At 48.1% G+C, this 12,923-nt stretch overlaps 1 protein-coding gene across 1 annotated transcript in view; it reads left to right on the top strand.

Annotated features, from left to right (window-relative positions):
- Nucleotides 1–11,959: 11,959 nt before the first annotated feature.
- Nucleotides 11,960–12,923, top strand: part of Spag6 (sperm associated antigen 6) — a 57,310-nt gene continuing 56,346 nt past the window's right edge. The window contains 3 exon segments of the mRNA XM_038334944.1: nt 11,960–12,057; nt 12,132–12,205; nt 12,208–12,229. Coding sequence (XP_038190872.1) covers nt 12,033–12,057; nt 12,132–12,205; nt 12,208–12,229 — 121 coding nt within the window. The 5' untranslated portion in view covers nt 11,960–12,032.

Below are 12,923 nucleotides of genomic sequence, written 5' to 3'. Positions count from 1 at the left end.
ACCTTAAGAAAGTGAAATCTATTGAATCTCCTAACTTTGTAATTTACCAAATTAGGGTACACGATACAGTTGATTTTAAAGTTTGACTTTTAATCCCGTGTGTTCTAGAATCCTAGAATACAAAGTTAACCAAGTGGTCTACAGAAAACGCCTAAATTGATCCCACAGAGACTTAGCTTAAAGGTAGACAAAGAAAAGGGGCCCTGCTGCTGTTGTGTAAATAGTGATCTATCTTGCTTTACACATGCATAACACTTTCCAAGTACTTTCTATCTCCTAAATTGCCGGCCGTTAATTGCAGAGTAGAAAAGGGTTGCCCTTCAGTTGACTTAACTAGTTAAGCACATTGCTACATTTCCATAGGCGTCTGTTCGGAAAGGTAGTTTCTCAGGAAGTAAAACACAACGAGCAAACTGCTGGGACCTTTCCTTCATCTTTTTCTACTTCCCCAAGCTTTGAAATCAAACTACCAATGATGTCTTTCATTACACTAATATTTGTGTGGGCCAATCAAAAACAAGGTTTTTTCTTCTGAAGCCTATAACAGGAACTTAAATACTCACATGAACTTCTTGCACAGATCAGCAAGAAATGAAGATGTATGATCTTTTTATGTATTCTGTAGCGTTTAGATGGAATAGGATTCAGAAGCACTCTGCACCAAAAACTCAGCATCCTGGGGTGAAGGAAGTTGTTTTGCTTTTCTCTTTGTACTCTAAAGGTTTAGTATACACCTTTCCTCCCATCGAACCAGGAATGACAGAAGTTCAGATGATGCTTACATGAGATTGAAACTAACAAAAAGCTCTTAATCAAATTACATTTAAAATAACAGGACTTCCATCATGTTAGATCAGTACATCTACCACCACACAAAAACCTTCTCAAAAATTGCATATCCCTTTAAGACACCTAAAAGAATGGGAGCACAGACCGCCCACTCTTCATTTAAAGCTCTTGACTTAGATACATATATGCCTCTTAAGGAAGTCTCTTCCTATATAAAAGCAACAGTACAACAGGTGGCTGTTTCCAAAACGACCTAAAAAAAAATCCCGACTCCTGAAACAACAGCCCTCCAAAAATATCCCGTGAATACAAATGGGACAAGGAAGAGAAACAAGTTATCACACATTCGACACAGTCCCGCGGAATCCTTGAGCCAGATAATCGCCCTGCAAATCTCAAGATCACCCAGCTTTGATTATGAAAGTCTCAGAAAAATGTTTACACAGTCTAGTGTTTCCTGTTTCCGCAGTTAATTTTTAAAACGTTTTTTTTTCTTTTGGTTCCTTAAACGGATTTCCTTTATTGCATCAGTTTCTTTTTCTTAGTATGTAATTTCTGGAGGTCTTTGTCACACGAAGAACCTCTCTATAACCGCCTTCACCAAGACGACGACGCCAGAAGTCATTTATCATTCCAGGGACCTTACAGGTTTTCTTAAATGTTTAGGTGGAAAACTCATCCCGAAATCTTATTGAGCCCTTTGAAGGAATAGTAAAGCACTCAATAAAAACTTGAGTGGAATTACCTTTTCTCTGGTTCTCGCCATAAAAATAGTACTTCCGGAGATTATCAGAAGAACTTAAAAAAACTGGTGTTCCCTTGGTCACCTACATGTCAATAAAAATATCCCTGCTTGCTATCAATCTGGAGCCGTCATAAAACCCCAACTTCAAAATGTACGTGATTTCAAGGTTCAGGCAGGTTGGAAGCTCTCCAAGTCTGTTCCTTATCAGCTAGAACCCAAGGTGACAGGAGCGACTTGACTTAGAAAGCTTTGGACCACGATAAGAGGGGAACGCGTCAAAAATTGAGTGCTGCATATTGAATCTTCCGTCCAAACGACCCAGAAACTAGGGAAGATATTCCAACAAAGGCCAACTGTTGGGGAGAATAAAGCCGGTGACCAGGGTGATTGTCTGGGTTGGCGCACCTGTTTAATAATAATAATAATGAAAGTTTCCAGTGCGGGGTGGGAAGGAGCGGGACACCTGAGGAAATAACCACGCTTGGACGGCAGAGCTGCCTTCCTGGTCAGAAGCAGGTTAGGAGAAAGCGTCCTCGTCCTCCTCTCAGTTTTACCCGTGAGCAGCAGCACGCGCTCCAGGTCTGAGCCGCGCCGCGCCGCGCGCTCCGCCTCTCCCCGCGCGAGCACAGGCCGCGAGGAACCGGGAGGCCATTTTGCGCGTGCGCCGCTCGCCTCGCGCCGCCCTCCGCACCGCGGACGCCGCTCCCGCCAAATTTAAAAGCGAGGTTGTCAGGCCCCACCGGGCCTCGGAGGCCGATGGACTCTACAGGCTTGCAGAAGCGGAGCCCGGGGGCGAGAGGCGGCCACTGCCAGGCTGCGGCCACTGCCGGGCTGCAGCCTGCGGACAAGGCTCCTTCTCTGAGGCCGTCCAATCCCCGGCAGCGCGCGGTAAACCGAGGCGCGAGGCCGAGCCGCAGAGCCGAGTCCCGCGTGGACGCGGCTTCACCCGAGGTTGCATGATAATCGCTTCTTTGTCCTCCTCCTCCCCGCTCGCTTCTGTCCCAGCGCCCTTTCCCCTTTCCACCAAGGAGCTGTCCTTGCAGCTTGCAGTCCGGTTTTGGTGGCATGGTGGGAAGCTGAGCTCCCGGCAAACGCGAAGCTGCCGAGGTCCCCGCAGGTGACCGGGAGGGAGGAGAAGAGCTCGCTATCTTCGGAGCGCGCCAGACTCCCGCAGTGTTCGCCCCGGATGGGAGCGGGCAGCGGTGGTGCGGGGCGAAGGATCGCCCAACGGTGGTCGCCCTCCCCCAAGTGGTCGTGCGGCCAGGAGCGCGGGGACGCCGGGGCGTGAAGGCGCCAGCGCCTCTGTGACCACAGGGAAGTGAAAGTGGCCTGCCACGGGCGACGCGGGCTGGCCAATCCCCTCTCAGTGCAGCAGGAACCGCCATTTGGTGACGGAGTTCGGCATTTCTGTTGCACGCTGTGGGGAACCGTCCACAACTGCTCGCCCACGTGGCCTGCTCTTAAAAATAAAATCCACATCCCCCCTGCGTTTAGCGAATGCAAATCCTCTCCTCCAGCTTTCCTCTTTGCCACGGGGAAGGCCCTGCCTGGCCTGGGGGGTTAGGGGGCGGGGAGACCCCTTCCTTCGGACCTTTGTACCCAGCACTGGCCCTCGCCAGCACACGGAAGATCTTATTTCTCCGTTCGTAGGAAGGTGTCATGGGCCCTGCCATTTCTCCTCCCGGCTCTCCCGCCTCACACCTCCGAGGCGTGAGAAGGGTGAAATGCGACCAGCCCTGCGGGGAAAGACGACTGGCGACCCGGGGTGACGCAGATCGGGAGTCACAGCCCTCGGTGCAGCCAGCCGGTCCTCCCACTCCCTCTCCCGTGCGGCGCGGCCTCGGGGGTCGACATTCAGACCCCCACGGCGAGAGTCGGCCACCGAGTGGAGAACAAAGGCCGACCCGCGCGCCACCCGGAGCCTGGCGGGGCTTGGCCGCAAGGCCATGCCACCAACAGAGGTGCGGACACCCGGGCGGGAGCTCGGCGATCCGCTGGCTTTCACAGGCCTCCTGGCTTCGAGTCCAGCCTGCCATGGTTGCTTTCACAACAGGATTTGAGGCGCCAGGATTTTGAGGCTTGCAGGGCTGCGCCGCCGACGAGCCAGAGGCCTCCGGTTCCCGGCCGAGCACAGCTGCGCTCATGGGGGCGGAGGGCCTCGGGGAGCTGGTGGGGAGGACCGTCCTGTGGGCGCCATAGCCGCTTCCCTGGCCACCTTCCTTGCGGCGGCCGGCTGGCTGCGCTCGGCGGAGGCTCGGTTGCCAGTAGCAACCACACGACGGCGTTTCGCAGCCCGGACCGTCGCCGCAGGCGCGCGGGACCCGCCGCAGCCTCCTCGGACTGCCGCCTCAGGACTGAGCATTTGGATCTAGGGTGGCTTTTGGTGACAGCTCTCTTCCCCACCCCGCGACCTCATTCTTTTTCCCGGCAGCCTCCTGGGCTGGGCTAGCCAGAGTCGGGGCTTCGCCAGCCCCCATAGCAGACAATGGGGGCGGCAGCCGGCGCACACTGCAGTGCAGAGTGTGGAACCCACACCTTGGAGTTGCGAGCGTTTCCCGAGCACAGGCTATAGGAGCCCTCTTCTCCGACTTAAGTCAAAACCCCTTTACAAGGGGCCAGTTAATTGGAACAAGAGTTGGTGTCAAAGAAAGCAACACCAAGATAGTCACGACCTAGCAACACGACACAAAGCCGAGCTCACTGTATTGCCTCTTGGTTAGAGGTGGCTTTCCCACACGCATAAACACACCTCTGGTTTTCCCTCTTTGTGTACCACGAATATTTAATCACTTGCGTTGGCTCAAACCCACTGTAGGCAGGTTCTTGGTCCTGTTATTTATTAAGTGGATAGAGGACCTCACCTCCACCAGAGTTCATTTGAGGACCCACGGCCGCTTAGTCGGTGTAGACCGAGGAGTTGCAGTGATTAACAAGAAGTATCGCCCCCCCTCCACATGTGTGTGCGTGGATGTGTTTCTAGGATACTAAACTTTTGAAAACAAAAAATTCACCACAGGTATTACTGAGGAAAAGTCTTTAAAGTATCCTGCTAAGTGTTTTATTTAACTACTATTATACAACTGCACATTGCCAGATTTCTTTGGGTCTCAATACTTGCCCTGGCCTTAAGTATTTATTACATTTAACTGAAGTGGTTTTGTGGTTTGAAATTTCACCTAAGTCGCAAATGAGCTGACATTTCTAAGCTGAGAATTCTGGGAGAGGGAGGGGACAAACACCTGTCTTATTTACCTTTGTATGCTCCGGAATCTTTTTTATAACTCAACAAATATTTGTCGGATTTGCAGAGGAACTAACTAGCCTTAGTAGAAAACAAAAACTTAGTGTTAGAGCACAATCTTGACTGTGTTTAGTGACTCAGTGAAAAGTTTCAAGGCATTTTCGCAGTTAGTGGCATTAACCAGACACCCTCATCCACACATATTTTAACTTAATTATATTTCAAATCTGTGGGGTTGTATATTAAAAACATCTGTCAAAGTGTTTCTGGATGCTCTGTAAGGGTAAGAATTTGTAACATTGTTTTCCTTTCTCACCTAAAATGTCTGAATTTGCTTAAGTAAAATTGGCTATGAATGGGATTTTAAATTGCTTTTCATACTTTCAAGTACATATGACAGACACTCACCAACTGTCTCTACAGTTTATGATAATGCTCAAAGGGCTAGTACTGATTTCTACTAGACTGGGCACTTTGAAATGCCTATGCACTAAACGTTACGTTATACTGATGAATGCTTAAATGTCTTTATCACACACGATGATAAATATATTAAAATATCATAGAAATGCTATTAAAAGTAGTTCCCATTCAAGCTTTACAAAATGTCAAGAGCGTTCCGCCCCCCCCCCCACTTCCTAGAGGCAGCCTGACCCTGTATTTCACCGGCCACTCTGGCTAGCACCTTAAACACAGGAGGGCGAGGCTGTGGGGCCGTTTCTTCTTCCTACCTTCTTTCAAGAAAAGGAAAGTGCCAACAACCTTCCTTTGGCCAACTTAGACAGATAGCTCCCTTTCATTACAACTGGCCCTCCATTCAGTGAACCGAAGGATAGATCAAAGTGCTTTCATATTCATGTGAATCTTGCTTTTGACTTTGAATAATGATGGATTTTATTGTTTTATTTAACTGAAAACCTGGAACACTGCTGCGCTTGAGGTTACACCCTTAAGGCCTGTAGAACTTGTATGAGAACTCCAAAACCCAACCAATTAGGTCTGACAACCATGCCATTTCCATCATGCAATGTACAAACGACCTCAGAAAAGAAAAAGAAAGAAAGAAAAAAAACCGGAGCAGTTCACATTGCTATAGACTCTTGCCACACTCAGATTTTGACTTCCAGCTTTCTTAACAAAACTCCTATGTTCAGCAAGCACACTATTCCCACCGTCGGGAGGGAACGTGTCACTATGGGAAGATGCAGTGATACACTTTTAACTGTTCAGGAATCAGACAAATTAGTGTTATCAGTAATTAGCTCATGGGAGAGTAACTTTTGCTATTGAACACGATTCATTACAGTTTGTTCCCTCCACTGTAACTGAAGAACTCGGTCGGGGAAGCTTGAGAAATGTGTTTGCCAGCTGTTTCCATCTACTCCTCGTGACAATTTTCTAAACTATTTTCACTTGGGTTTTTCTTCAAACTCATCTTCCCCCCCCCCACCCCCCATCCTAAGGAGAAAGAGGCTGACCAGATTCAATGGAACCTGCTTGTTTTTACCAATGATCATTCTGATCCAAAACTTCATTTGTTAGTGTGCCTCCACCACTTCGGAAAACACATTTGTAGAAATCCATTGCAATAAAGTAACCCACACTGGATAATCGGGCGAACCTTTCATCTAGGCTCAGGGAAACGCACTTTCAGGAACTTTAGAATAGTACACGGAGTCTTTCTGAAACTCAAAGGTGGAACTAGAGCTCCAAGTTACTGTGTTATCTTGGTCTTGCCATGGGTCTGGGTACCCTTCCCAGACGCAGTGGTGCCAGTTACTTGCCTCTCTTCTTTCTGGAGCTTCTGCCCTACAATTGTAGCATCACAGGGGCACCACATTTAAAATAAAACCCAATGCTTTCTATCCTGTTGTGTTAGGAAATTCTCTCCACACTGGGCATCACACATCCTTGTAACACCAAGATTTTGTCAGCTGTTTCTATTTGGATATGTCCATAAAAATGCTGAAATTATTTGGAACTTTTATACCCTTGCTTTGGTAAATAAAACGATAAGCAGTTCCATATTGTTTTCACCCCGAATAACAAGGCTTCCAGAACAGAAAAGCATTCCTTTACAGTTAAGACTACATTTTTCTCATCAATGGGAAGGTAATCATATTTTCTTCATGGGAACTATCTTTTGTGTTATTTGTATGAGAACGTTGCTCTTCAGTATAAAATTAAATATGGGTTAATAGAATAGGAAGTAAATTTAAATAATTCAAGTTTAGAATATTCATCTTACTTCTGAAACAATAATTCATGATAGCGCAAGCATGTTCTCCGGTAGGAATAATATGTAGTGCTCCAGGGTCCTTGAATTCACTCTACTTTTCAGCGGTGTTCGCTGTCCGCTCTGCCCATTTCTCTTAGAGGAACGGACCTGAAGAGCTGATAAACAAGTGACAAACTATTTTTACTACAAAGGCTTCAGAAACCTCGCAAACCTTTTCTGTACTTTTGCAGGGACTTTCAGAGTCAGCGCACAAGCTAATTAGTTTCTGAAATAATCAACTGCCACAAGACCATTTTTGGCTTGGACTACTCAGAACCGCAAAAGTTTTAAAAAATTATTTATTATTTATTTTTTTTTGGAAACTCGCACATGCGCAGTGAGGTGCAGCTGCTCCGCCACTCCTCTCCTCCGCCTTTCCCCTAAATAAGCTGCTGTGTTCTTTCCCAGCCTCTGGGACCCCGCGATCGCCCGGGCTCTGAGGGAGCTGGCTGTTGGGGGACCTCGCAGGGTTCTCACACAGTCCAGTTCCGGTGCCCTTCCCCACTCTCCCCGCGCTACTCGGGAAGCAGGCTGGGAGGAGGGCCTGCCCGGCAAGCGCAGCTTAGCCGCCGCGGGGCGTTCGCGTTCTCCGAGCTGCGCCCGGGCGGCAGCCTGGCCGCTGGGCTCCGTGCTGGCTCGGCGGAGGCCTGGCCCGCGTTGTGGGCCGCGCTCCCTCGCCGGGCGTGCCGCGGGGAGGCTCGAGGGGTGACTCCTGCGCGGGAGGCTGGGCGTAGAGCCCCCGGCGGAAGGAGGGAGGCCTTGCCTAGTTCAGCCCCGCCGACTCCCAGGCCCGAGCGCTGGCCGGAGGGCAGAGTGGGGAGCCGGGCCCCGAGGCCGCGGGGCGAGGCCGAGTGCGCGGCGAGGCGCTTCCGCACTCCGCAGGCGCGCGCCCTCCCTCCTGGGCCACGCGCGCTCACCGCCCTGCTGCCCGCGCGTCCCCGTCCCCGTCCCCGTGACCTCAAGGGTTGTCGCACCAATTTTGCCCCCAGTCCCCACGCTGCCGCTCTCTCCTGGACCTGAGGTCCCGAAGACGCTCCTGGAAGCTGGAGAAACTTCGGGCTAAAGTTTTGGGATAAAGGAGGCCGGGGCCTTGCCCTCGGCCCAGCGCTGCACGCCGTGGCCTGTCGGGGGGCAGGCCCCTCTTTTCCAGGAACCCAAGCACGTCGGGGGCATAGAATGATCCTCCAGCGGACCCCCCTCTCGAATCTGGACCAACTGCCTAACCTGGGGGGACTATGCATCCGAGCCGTGCGGTGTGCCTCCTGTGCTCCATCCCTGACGCCGGGATCGTCTCCAGACGAAGCACCTTTCTCTTGTGTTTTTGTACAGTAATTAATAATAATAATAATAATAATAATAATAATAATAATAGTTTTTTAAGCACGGGAGTGCAAAGCCCCACATGATTTCTAAGAAAAGCCCAACAATATAATTTGTGAGACTTAGGGTGTTCTCGAGATGGTGGTGGTAGTATTAAATACAAAGTGCTCAGAGTTTTCTTTGTAGTCATGCTGGCTTGTGAGCAACTTTTAATTAAGAAGGCTAGTGTAGTAAGATGCATACATGCACACACGACGCAGCAATAATTTGTTTTTGCTCTGCGTGTTACAGCATGAGACATATTACACTGTTTGACTCCTACTTTAAAACCTAGATTTTTAGTAATCACCGCTATTTTGGGGTGGGGTGGGGGGAAATGAAGTCATTGCCCTAGCTTTTTTGGGGGGAGAGCTGCATCCCCTGAGACACTTCCAGAGAAGCCATGTCTAGGAGTATCTAGGTCTGTGGGATAGTCACTGTCATCTCGACACTGCTGGCCTGAAAACCACAGAGCCTTAAGACATATGAGGCCGACGGTAAAAGATGTGAGAAGCAAAAGGCAAACACAAGGAAGACACAACCGCCACACTTGCATAGAAATGTCTGTCTTCCGATTCATAGGGAAGTATCCACAGCTCTTTTGCTCTGCTGGCAAATTTGCTGGTACAACTGGGTGGTCAGCTCAGACCCAAACGCAGGATCCTCATGCTTATTGCTTCAAACAAGGGTTGTACCACCTTAAACTCGGGTAGTCTGTTTGCTTTCGTTCATCATGATAAATGACATCTGGAGCCCACCGATCTGTGCGCGTGGAAAATACAGCACTTCTATCTTAAAGTGTGGAAATATGACAGGCTACTTCAGTGATTTAAACTGCAATGTAGGCAAAAAGGATGTTGAAGTCTCACAAGTTGACAACAAAATCACATCCAATTACTAATTGAATACCTTTGAAAAATACTAACATGTTTGAATTGAAAAGATTTTATATCTATATAGAACCAGATAATATTCTGCTAACAAGTTTAATAACCTGTTAACAAGAAGTTTTTCTTTATCTAAATGTTTCCAGATAGTTTGCCATTCCCTGCGTTACTCAAACCCTCTCATCTTGCTCTCAAAACACAGTATTTGGAGTGACTTTACACCTGAAATCGGGTAGGCATACACTGTTGGATTAATAGAGATTGCATTACATGAAGCATGAATTAATTTCTCTTACTAGACTTTATGTCCTGGAAGACAGGTACATTCTCTTAAGAGGCAGAGTGCCTAACACACATAGGATATTGTATTGGTTAGGCTTAAGAGAGGAATAGCTGGGGCACTTCAGAGACCTCAACAGGGTTTCTAAAAAAGGTGGAAGTTAGTGTATGATTAGTATAGAGAGGACTTTACCTTTTCAAATTCAGCTAGGAACTGGAAAGGCAGCCGTATTAAAATTAACAAAGCTTTATGCTTGTAGTAGCATACAGTCCCACAACAGTGAGATATTTGTGGATTCTCAGAGGAGATTGTAAGAAGAAACGGAACAAGATTTTAAACTGGTTTTAAGTCTCATTTTTATAAATAACTTGGATAAGGATTTTGAAATTGTATAATTAGCTTTTTCCAAAAGGAAGCAAAAGCTTCCAAACTTCATTGAAACAGTTTCAAGTTGCTATTCATTCCCAGTCAAATGAATAGTTTTATTTGACAAGCACATGATTATACCTATAAATGCAACTGGTGCTTTAATAATAAGAACCTTAGTTTGTAACAATTTTGAGTAAGTTCTTCACTTTGCCAATAGTCTAAAGGGTTATATGTGATCATGGGACATTCATTTAACTATGTAAATCAGAGAAGCATTTTGTTTTAAAGTTAATAACTTGAAAATGGGTCAGAAAAATATAGAGTGGCTTTCTTTTTAATTACAGTAATCTCTTCATTATATTTGATATTTAAAATACCAACAATTTCACTTTCATTATGTTACATCTCTTCACTGAACTTTAATAACACTAGGGAAAAATACTAGATAAAAAAGATGAAATTTCATCAATACATCTAACTTCAGATATGGAATAGGCATTCTATACTGTGTTTCATTAGGACAATAAATTCTATTCATGGGCATTGTTCATGACATACACAAGCTTCCCAGTTTAAAACACCCTTTCCTACTTAACTTTTCAAACTGTGTGGCATCCCATGCGTAGGTTACTGAGCTCTAACCATGTTAAGGTAGAAAATACATAGCAAAGCACCTACTAAAAGTGGAAGGCGAGGCAATTTAGGAGTTTGAATTGTTTAAAGACGGAAGCCTTTTAGTTTTAAGGGATTTTTTTTATTCTTCAAAATGCAACAGGGAACTGAAAACATGAAACTAGGACATTTCACTAGCAATTTGAATTATTCAGTCAGGGTTTCCTCTACATCTCCACGTGGGAACAGACACGGCTACCTTAAAGGCCCTGTTGGGAAGAATGTAGAAGACCACTGTGAGCCTAGGCTTTAGAGTTAAGGGGAAGGACGGTGTGTCGTCTGCTTCAGAAACTGGAAGAAGCACAGGCTTGTACCTGCCCCTGGAGCGTGAAGCTGAAGACTCCCACACTTCTTTCTTTCTCAGGTAGGTAAGTCCATTTCCCAGCCCGCTGGGAATTCCACATGAATACCAAGACTCCTTCAGAGGAGATTTTAAAAGTGATTGTGGAAGATTCCAAATGCGAAAGCCAGAGATGTGTGTGCTTCCTCCTGGTGAGGAGGAGAGACATCAAGGATTTCCGGTCTGCTACCATTAGACTGAGCTGTGGCTCGCTGCCCACTTGACACCTGGTGAAATGGTAGTTTCAGAGAGAGAGAAATATTTAAAGTGATAACTGTCACTTAAACATTTGGGGCAGAATTTTCAAGGAGGTAGCTAGAACTAATGATGGTAAAGAAGAAAGGCCGAGGAACTGTGATGTAAGGTAGTCCTTTCCAGGTAAAGATTCTTTTGGGAAATGTCACTCAGCTGCGAAAAAGACGCCAGGAATTGAAAGAAATTCTTTTTAAAAATCATACTGAAATAAGGAGACAGCAAACTTGGTAGTAATTAGAAAACTGCAGGATAGGATATTTATCATTTCCCCCCTTCTCTGTTTTCCATAGACTCTCTAGGTGTTATTGCTGTTAATATATTGTAATTTAGTGTATGCACACAGTTCCTGTGACCCTCCAGGAATTCGGGAATCAGAAATGTCAGGTAGGTAAGAGAGCCAGGAGGAGGAACACAGAGTAACTTGAGGTTGTGCAGCCACTGTTGTATTGATCCGATGACTCGTATCTATCAGAACCGACATCGGGTCGGGAGAGGCCATTCCCCAGCTCCCGGTCCGGGGTCCAGTCGGGGACCCTGCGGCTCTCGGTGCGTGGTGCGACAGCGTCCTCTAGGCCGACGCCTGCGCCCCGTACCCAGTCAGCAGGGAAGTGACACCAGACGGAACGCGACGTGGGTCCCCGGGTACCAGGGCTTCCCTCTGCCTTCCTGCATCATGGTTGTGACGTCACGCCCGGGCCCTACCGTTGCCAAGGGACGGCTGCGTTCCGGTTCCGGTCGGTTGCCCCGGAGCTTGGGTACACAGAGCAGTCCGCAGGAGGCCAAGGGGTCGCGGAGAGTGGACCCTACGCGCGGCGCCATGAGCCAGCGCCAGGTGCTGCAAGGTAGGGAGCTGTGGGCGGGCGTCCCGACAGGATGGCGCCGGGTGGTCGGTTGCTCCACCTTGCCTCTCTCCCAGTGTTCGAGCTGTACCAGAATGCCCGGACCCGGTTCGTACAGATGGTGGCAGAGCAGGCGACCAGACCTCAGAACAATCGAGAACACTGCAGAATGCGGGTGAGCCTGAACCACGCCCGGCAAACCTGGTCCCACACCTCATCCTGCATCCATCCTGATCCTCCCACCACCCAGCGCCAGCTTCATCTGGTCCACAGTCCCGCCTTCGCTCCGCTGTCAGCCTCACTTCCTCGCCCCCTTACCAGCTCAGTTTTTGGGAGCCTTGGGAATGGGCTTAAGTGAGGCGACGTTCCTCCGACCCTCTCCTCTCTGAGGGAACGTGTGGGTGAAGCAGAGGAGTGGAGGAGGCTTGGGATCATTTCCATCTTCGTTACAATCGGCCAGCTAGTTAACTGCCTGGAAGTCATTTTTCCGGATAGGAATCTACCCTAACCAGACCCATTTATCCCGTTACCCTTTCTTGCCACCTTTGATCACATTCCCTTCCTAGAAGCGGAGAAATTTCAGGCTACTTTCGCAGTTCTCTTCTTGACATTAATGGAAGAGGAGCAGTGTAGTATGCTTGAATATTTTCCAAGAGATTCGAAGTAGGTAAGGACCTGGCTTTGTGAACTCTACGAAGCAACCCTTTTCACCTCTTAGTCTGAAGTGTGAAAGAGAGGAGGGGGAGAGAGGAGAGTTCATTTTTGGCGAAACTAGTCCTCTGCGCTCTCTCTCTCTCTCTCTCTCTCTCTCTCTCTCTCTCTCTCTCTCTCTCTCTCTCTCCTCTCTCCTCTCCCTCCTCCTCCTCCTC

This window comes from Arvicola amphibius, chromosome 6, assembly GCF_903992535.2.
Source record: "Arvicola amphibius chromosome 6, mArvAmp1.2, whole genome shotgun sequence".
Classification (NCBI taxonomy): domain Eukaryota; kingdom Metazoa; phylum Chordata; class Mammalia; order Rodentia; family Cricetidae; genus Arvicola; species Arvicola amphibius.
The sequence above is the reverse complement of the archived record's forward strand: the minus strand, read 5'-3'. Positions and strand labels throughout refer to the sequence as shown.